This window comes from Chelonoidis abingdonii, chromosome 6, assembly GCF_003597395.2.
Source record: "Chelonoidis abingdonii isolate Lonesome George chromosome 6, CheloAbing_2.0, whole genome shotgun sequence".
In the NCBI taxonomy this organism is placed as follows: domain Eukaryota; kingdom Metazoa; phylum Chordata; order Testudines; family Testudinidae; genus Chelonoidis; species Chelonoidis abingdonii.
Window position 1 is genome coordinate 24,655,010 of NC_133774.1, and position 8,040 is coordinate 24,663,049.

Consider the following 8,040-nt stretch of genomic DNA (forward strand, 5'->3'; position numbering starts at 1 on the left):
ACACCTTTTCTTACCAGTGAAGACGGGGACTTAGTCATTTTACTCTGCAACTTCTCTTTTTCAAACTATATCTCAGGATCAGCTAAGATATAGAGCAAGAGTGGCCACATCGCGGCTTGCAAACCACATGCAGTTCTTTTTCAGTTAGTGTGGCTTGCAGAGCTGGCCCCCTCCCTCCCCTTCTCTGCCTACCAGGCTGGGGGTGGGGAGTTTGGGACCTTTGCCCTGCAGTGGGGCTTGGGGCTTCTGCCCAGAAGGGAGGGGGGGTGCCTGCTGGAGCCTGGGACTTCAGCCCCTAGATCCAGCAGGCGCCCCCCTCAACTCCACAGGGCTGAAGTTTCTAGACCTGGCAGGCACCTCCTCAAGGGCTGAAGCCCCCGGCCCCGGCAGGTGCTCCCCTGACCCCCACACGGCAGAAGCCCTTAGTCCTAGCAGAAGCGCCCAGCTCTCAAACTTCTGAAGATTATCGCATGCGGCGTGGAATGTCAATAAGTTTGGCCACCTCTGATATAGAGCCTAGTCCTGTAAAGTCTTACACCCAAGTAATCCTTTGAGTGAGAATGGATTTGTAGAACTGGGTTTTATGCTTTAAGATTACTTTTACAAGCTGGATTTGCACTTAGGGTTTGTAGGATTATGTTATGACATTTTAATACACACAAATAATTATCCATCTACTGAGTAAGGAGACAATATGATGGTACATTATACTGGGACATCTCGTCAGTAGGCATTTGCAGTTATGTTTATTTTCTTACCTCCTGTGTGCCTGCTTCTGGGTTGGTCATTGCAATCACTGAGAAATCCCCATATCGGTCTCCATTGGCATCGATGGATACCTGCCCTGCAATGCCTAGAGAATGGCATGTAAGGAATTAGAAAATTAATTAGTTAAAATGTTGGACTCTTCCAAGGAAAACAAAAATATGAGTGGATAGATTTTTACAGACTGATACTTGACAGGAAATCTCATCAGTCTCACAGCACTTTTATTGGCATTCCAGAAGAAATTGTAATTTCATCTCAGCGTCTGCATTCCAAAATGCTTAACATTTCTCCTTTTGAAATACAAAATATGTGAGCCTGTTTGGAGAATATGTGAAAAAAATGTATCCAGAAACTCAGAGCACTGGAATAAAAATAAAAATGCATTTCATGCAAGTTAATTTACATAAGGCCTTGTCCTGAAATAGATAACAAAGTCCAAGTGAAAACACACATGGTCATGTGAAGCTGGGAACCAATGAAACAGAGACCAAGGCCAGAGTCAGCAGCTCCAACATGTGGGACACCTGTGGAGTTGGTTTATTGTTGTTCTCACTGGATATGATATGGGGGGGATATAGCTGCTTTACTGTGAGATAAATCCTGCCCTCAGTTAAATTCCATAGTCTTCACTGGGGCTGAAAAATTTGATCCTGAAAGGGCGGTATTGATCTTACAGGCTCCAGTTCAGTAAAGTACTTCCTGCACATACTTAAGTCTCACTGTCAAGCTTAAACATATGTTTAAGTGCTTTGCAGAATTGGGGCCTTGTTTCCTTTCTTCTCTATGTTACACGTAGAGATCAAGGGAATTATTAAACATTCACTGAAGTCAATGAGACCCTTCCCATGGAATTCAATGGCGCTGAATTATGCACCCCACCCAAGAATATACTGTGTGGGTTTGACAGACCCACAGCTCATATAGACTTAAATCAGAGTTTGCGGTAATCAGTCCTTTTTAAGGTCAAGGCTCTATACAAATTTCTATACATGAAATTGGGTTCAATTCTTATCTTTTCAATATTTCTGGTTACAGCTTTGAGAAAGACACATTCAACACTTATCGTCAGTTTCTCAAGTCCTCAGCATGGCACCTGCCCTCAGTGACTAATCTCCAGTGAAATGTAGCATCAGTTTATCCATTGGTGTAAATTGATGTAGCTCTACTGAAGACCATGGTTCCATTCCAGTTTACACCTCCAAGGCTCTGGGTCAGAATCTATACAGTAACAGCCGAATGCATTTCTGTCAAAGACACTGTAGAACTTTGTGAATACACACTCATGACTGGGAAACTGTGTGCCAAATCCTGAAATTCTTAATGAGTTTTTAATACAAGTTTAACTCACAGAACAACTCCACTAAAGTCACTGGGCCTGATTCTTCTCTGACCCCAGTGTTACAGCAATTTGTCTTCACTGATTTCAGTGGAGTTACCCCTGAGATATAGCGGTATAAGTGTAAGCAGAGTCAGGATGAGCTCTACCCTGACATCTGGTGGTGAATTGTGGCAAGTTGTGGAAAAGAACTTCAGGGTCTGGTCTTGTTGGCATAGGCACACCCATCCCACCTGGTATGAACCCACAGCCGCCCAAATGGTCACTTTGGCTGCTGTGAGATCCCCAGTTTCTTTGTTACTGGGGCAGGAAGAATAAAGTGTTGTTACCCTGATTATGTGAATCAAGGCCAGTGGAATTGTTATATGACAGAGGGACTCACCATCAACTAAGTAGCACTTGTTAGACAAGGGACATGGGTTCCAAAATCCAGTGAATTGAGAGAGAGGTGCTGGGGACAAGTGTTTGTACCTGATGGACTGGGTCCCCCCCTTTGAGAGCCTGAAACACCAATTGCACCTTCTCTTCCTTCTCTCTCCACTGTTGAATAGCAAAGCTAATTTTGATCCCATTAAGAATCTAGCTACAGCCTGCTATGCCAAGTTCACTTTCGGCCAATGGTGCACCAGCATTGGGGCTCCCCTATTAAGAGCTGAAATCACTAAAGAGCTAAAATTAATAAGAGCTGAAATCACTGAGTGCTGTGTTAACTACTGGGGGAGCCTGAAGATATATTCCTAAGCAGCTGGCAGAGCAAAGCAGTTTTGTGGGATGGTTGAAGCGGCCCATGGGACGGCGAGCGGAGCTGAGCAGAGAAGTTTGTGGGATGGTTGGAGTGGTCAGCAGGACAGCGAGTAGAGTGAAGCGGGGTGGAGCGGGGCAGAGCAGAGCAGTTCGTGGGATGGCTGGTAGAGTGGAGCAGCTCATGGTGAAGGCTGCAGCAGAACCCCATGGAGAGACGGGGCAGTCACCCTCGGACCACGTAAGGTGCCCCTTAACACCCTGCGTGCCCCTTCCACCCCCCATTTTCACCCAGGCTGGGGAGGTAAAACTCTGCAGATAAACTTTCAAACTCGGGGGCTACACTGACCAGGGACAGAGACTTTTGGGGTGTTGGACTTTTGGGACTTTGGGGTGATCTTTTGAGTTGTTGGACTTAAGACCCTGAGGGGAAAAGGATACTGCAAAACTTACTTGAGGGTGGGTCTTTTGCTCATGATTTGTGTTATGAATCCTGTTTGTGGTGTTTCCCCAACGTAATGCTGCATTGTTTCCCTCCTTTATTAAAAGGATTTTGCTACACTCAGACTCCGTGCTTGCGAGAGGGGAAGTATTGCCTCCTAGAGGCATCCAAGGGGTGGTATATAATTGTCCCAGGTCACTGGGTGGGGGTTCGAGCCAGTTTTGCATTGCGTTATTGAAACAGAATCCCTAGATACTGAACCCAGTCTTTGTTGCTGCCAACTCAGATGGGCAGAAGGGTTACATAAGCCAGAGCCGAATCAGGCCCACTAGGTGTTTTCCCTGACTCAGCAAAAGAGGGAGCAAGGATGTCACGATTTGACCCTGGGGAATGACTGAATTTAGCAACTTTGCAGATTTAGGCCCTTACTGAGTAGTCCTACTGAAATCAAGGGATCTTCTTGTGGAGTAAGGTGCTACTCACCGTGAATAAAGCTGGCAGAATCAGGCTAACGGTCAACAAACCCAATAATAAAACAGGAAAATGCAACACATAGTGCACTGTGATTGTTTATTTTCTCAGCTTTCCTGTAGTTTAATGATTATGGATAATATCTCCCAGTATACTAGTACATGTAATGTGGCAGAGTTTGTGAAAACAATGGAATCATAAGAACACAAGACCTCTCTCCAGTGCCAATTCTTTGCTGAGGGGCAGGCAGAGAACAGGGCAAGAACAAGGCAAAGGGCACAGTTAGCAAGGTTCTGTTGTAGCTCTACTTCAGTCAGGGGATGAAGACCATGGGCCTGGGTTTTTGCTGCGCTGTGCAAAGTGAAAACAGATCAGAATGGTAGCCCTTGACACCCATGCCACTGAGATGATTACACAAGGTGCAGAGTAGTGGAGAATCAGGTCTCAAGGTGCAATTACAAACCTGGAGAGAGACTTCAGCTACTCAGTACCAGAACATAAATTTTTCGCAACAAATCTAATCTTCCCAAATGCTCAGTGAGCTAAAATGCCTCACCTTTGCTCTTTTCCTATTAAAATGGAATGACCTCAGGAAAGATTAATCCAAGTTTAATCATAGGCCTACTGAGTATTAACCAAACTGTTTACAACCAAATGGCTTCCTGTAGATGTAATGGTACGGTAGCCAAACAATCACAAAATTGTGTTACTATACCGGACTGAAGGATTAAAGAGTGAGCACAGCCAAATGACAATAGCAACACTCAGAGGCCAATACCAACTTGTCTGGCATGGCAAGGCTGACTCCCAGAACCGAAAGGAAGTGTTTACTAGAACAGGAAGCTTAGTGACTGGAAGCCAAGACCATCTGGCCTGAAGTCATTACTAGAGCTATTCAAAACTTGGAAATTCTGAAATTTTCTGTCATTCTGAATTGTAATGAAAAGTTGAAAATTTCCTGCAGAGCAAAAATTTTTGAAAATTTGATCTGGAAATATTGAAACAACTTCATTGAAGTGCTCTGGTTTGACTTGATAAACTATCAAAACTTTAATATATTTTTTTTTAAATCAGCATTTTCTAATGGAAAACTGTTTCATTGGAGAATTTTTGACCAGTTCTAGTCCCTATCCCTCTCCTGAAGCATTCATGCTGCCATTGACTGACTCTCCCCTGCCCCAACCTATGCAGAGGGGAGGATGTGTATGAATGTTTCTTTAGCAGCTATTAATATCCAGCAAGATTCCTGACTGGACACTCATCTGATGTGGAGCGGAATGTACCATGGAGAAAAGGTGCCCAGGCAGTTAGAAATCTAAATGGCAGCTACTATGTTTTCAATGATCTGTGTGCAAAATTTCAGGGGCAATACAAGGCCCCATCCTGCAATGGACTCTGCATGGATGGTCTCCTGGCTCCCGCACAGAGCCCCACTGATCATGGTAGGGCTCCCCACAAAGGCAGGAGTCCGCTTGCATGGTTCTTCTTGTAGGATTGGCTCCTAAGAGGCCAGGTTGAAGACCACTTTCAACATCAGCCCTATAATTAATAAATATTTGCTCAGCGAAGTATTGGGATAGTGAGGAGTTGGAGGGCGGGAGTCTTTACCTTGCAGTCTTATGCTCCTGACAGCTCAGTGTTAAGCCTGAATTTTCAAAATAGCTATGATAAGAGAGAGGTTGCTCAGCAACAAAGAACTGGTTTTTACCAGTGAGGAAAGAGAACATTATTTTCTCTTGGCTGGTTTTATGAATAAAGCAGCTTAGGACACTATTGTGTAGCGTGGCAGTCCCACTGTTTAGAGCACATATCTCTATAAGAAACGCGCAAGGACGCACCTTGGCATGTTCTTGGAGGACTCTAGCATAAAATTATAGGATATAAGATGGACATTTTGGGCGGATTCTCTGTTCAGAGAGGCTGCTGTAAAAGGAATCTCATGACAGAGGGGAATCCCCTGGGTGTAAAGTGCTGTGGGGTGCCATGATTTGGAGGGGATGGAGTACGTTATACAGCACTGTACATGATCCTGACCTAATGCAGTGGTGCCTGTGGGGCTACTTTAGCTGCATAATTCAGAGGAGTCACCAGGCTGCTTTAAATCCACTGGAGATCATATTAGCTTCTGGTGAACCCAGGACCAGGGGAACAGAAAGGTGGCTTAGAGCCACCTGCCCGTTCACTTCTTCTCAACTCTGCCCAGTGTATACTCATGGCAGCTGAGAATCTGGCCCATTATGTCTTTCATAGCTGTTATATTTCTGAGTTAATCGTTGGTTTCTTATGTAAGGGAAATATTTTCTTTCTCAAATACTTCCACTGGAAATCAAACACTGAAAGATTAATGTAAGAAATGACATGTGAGTCTGGTGATGTGTCACTGCTCTGTTTCTTTACTGAGGCCCATACTCTGCAAAAACTTAAGCACATGCATAACTACATCAATGGGAGGGACTACACACATGTTTAAAGTTACACATCTGCTGAAGTCTCTGTAGACTCAGGGCCTAAGGGATTAGGCCCAGAAAGCCACAGTCCTGTTTAGTTACTGTATCTGAGATAACAAACAAAGGAAGGGAAGAAAAACCTTCCAATGCTCAAAACAGTGTCAACGACAAAGGAAAAAATTGGCACTCTTGTGCTTTTATCGAATCCAGCTTGTTAAGATAAAAACGCTAAATGGAAAAAATGAAGCAAGCTCAAGAGGTAATAGAGGCACATGAAGTAAAACACACTGCTGTAATCTTTTCAAAAACAAAGGAGCCTGAGAAAGTTATTGGCATTTCTTTACAACCCTAATGAGGGTCATTAAGTTATTAGGAGTTCCTTTGAGCAGAATAATACCTAAAAGGATGTTATGAAAAATGTTAAAAGTAGTGAATTATTTGATCTTTAAAAACGCAGGGTGTATATTTGAAGAGCACATATTCTGACTATTTTTTAACCTCTTGTATCCTGGTCCTCAAGTGGCACACACAGTAATAGCCTGAGTTGTAATGACACTGATACAATCCAGTATTCCAGCTAGCAGATACCTACCTTCATATGTCCTGTTCCGTGTCTGATGAACAATTTTATCCCCATCCTTCTTGCTAAAACCATATTTTAGGACTTCACGCAAAGCCAGAGCATAGAGGAGAATGGCATCATGGAATCCTTCCACAAACATGTTAATCTAAGAACAAGATGACAACATTCATATTTAAGCCATCTATGAAAAAATATTTATCTTTACAAAGGCTCAAACCCTGGATCAGGGAGACTAGGCTTGGCCCAAACAGATTAATATTAGGGAACTTCTACAGAATAATCAAAAGAACCCATTTTCTGGTTCTGAATCTTTCTTTCAAAGAAAAACAGAGAATTTTGCAACTTGTAACATTTAACAGAAAACCACTAACTGATTTTTTTTTTAACTCTCCAACTCTGACATTCAAATGGTGCTTCATTATCACATCTAAACAGAGATACAGAGAAGAAACTCACTGTACCACAGTTCATGTGCCATCTGCGTATAAACTGTGCAGCTGTTCCTTAGAGATGCTGAGTACCTTCTGTAAGGTGCTAAGCACCCTCATCCTCATTAGCCTGAGGGCCCTCATCATCTTACATCATCTTCTGTATTCAGGCCAAATTCTGCCGCCCTTGGCTGGGTAGCATTTACACCCATAGTTCATAGGCTTACTAGACTAGCAGAACTGGATCAATAGTTTAATGCAGACATGCGCCTGTTCCAAAACCCCAGGAGAGCACATCTGGTTAATTGTCTGTTTTATACCGCACACTTCACTGGATATGAAAATATTCTCTCCCCATTATGTTTATGGCCAGAGGAAGTTTTTCTGACTTTGCTGACAGATTTGTTTGTTTAATGATTACTCTCCTCCATTTCTGCTGATTCTGGATCTTGCTCAACGGACCATCTCTCTGCTAGCAAATGAACAACAGAGCAAGCTGTTTACTCTGTACTATGTAACTTTCTCTGGAGTTGCCAGAAAACTGGTTTCCCATCTTTTACGTCTGTTTCAGTAAATGGCATGAGCTAAATGAAATGCCATTTTCCAGTATAAATCCAAAAAGCAAATACGGTATTGTAAACCAGCACTGCCCTTCAGTGAGAGCAAATGTGATTTCACATTAGACCTACACTTATATTGATCTCCAGAACACTTATGAACAGAGCAGTGCAAAAATTGATAGGTTTGGTTCACAGTAGGGTGGCAAATTTAAAATAAGCCATTTTGGGTGCTATATCTGAAATCTTTTTTTTTTTTTTTTTTTT

General features: G+C 43.1%; 1 protein-coding gene across 3 annotated transcripts in view; it reads right to left on the reverse strand.

Moving 5' to 3' along the window:
- Positions 1 to 8,040, reverse strand: part of NPR3 (natriuretic peptide receptor 3) — a 68,547-nt gene that overhangs the window by 23,423 nt on the left and 37,084 nt on the right. For all 3 annotated transcript variants that reach the window (XM_032763217.2, XM_032763219.2, XM_032763216.2), the window contains exons 4-5: positions 6,798 to 6,933; positions 759 to 853 (exon numbers count right to left, since the gene is read on the reverse strand). In XM_032763217.2, coding sequence (XP_032619108.1) covers positions 759 to 853; positions 6,798 to 6,933 — 231 coding nt within the window. The remainder of the gene's footprint in view (positions 1 to 758; positions 854 to 6,797; positions 6,934 to 8,040) is intronic.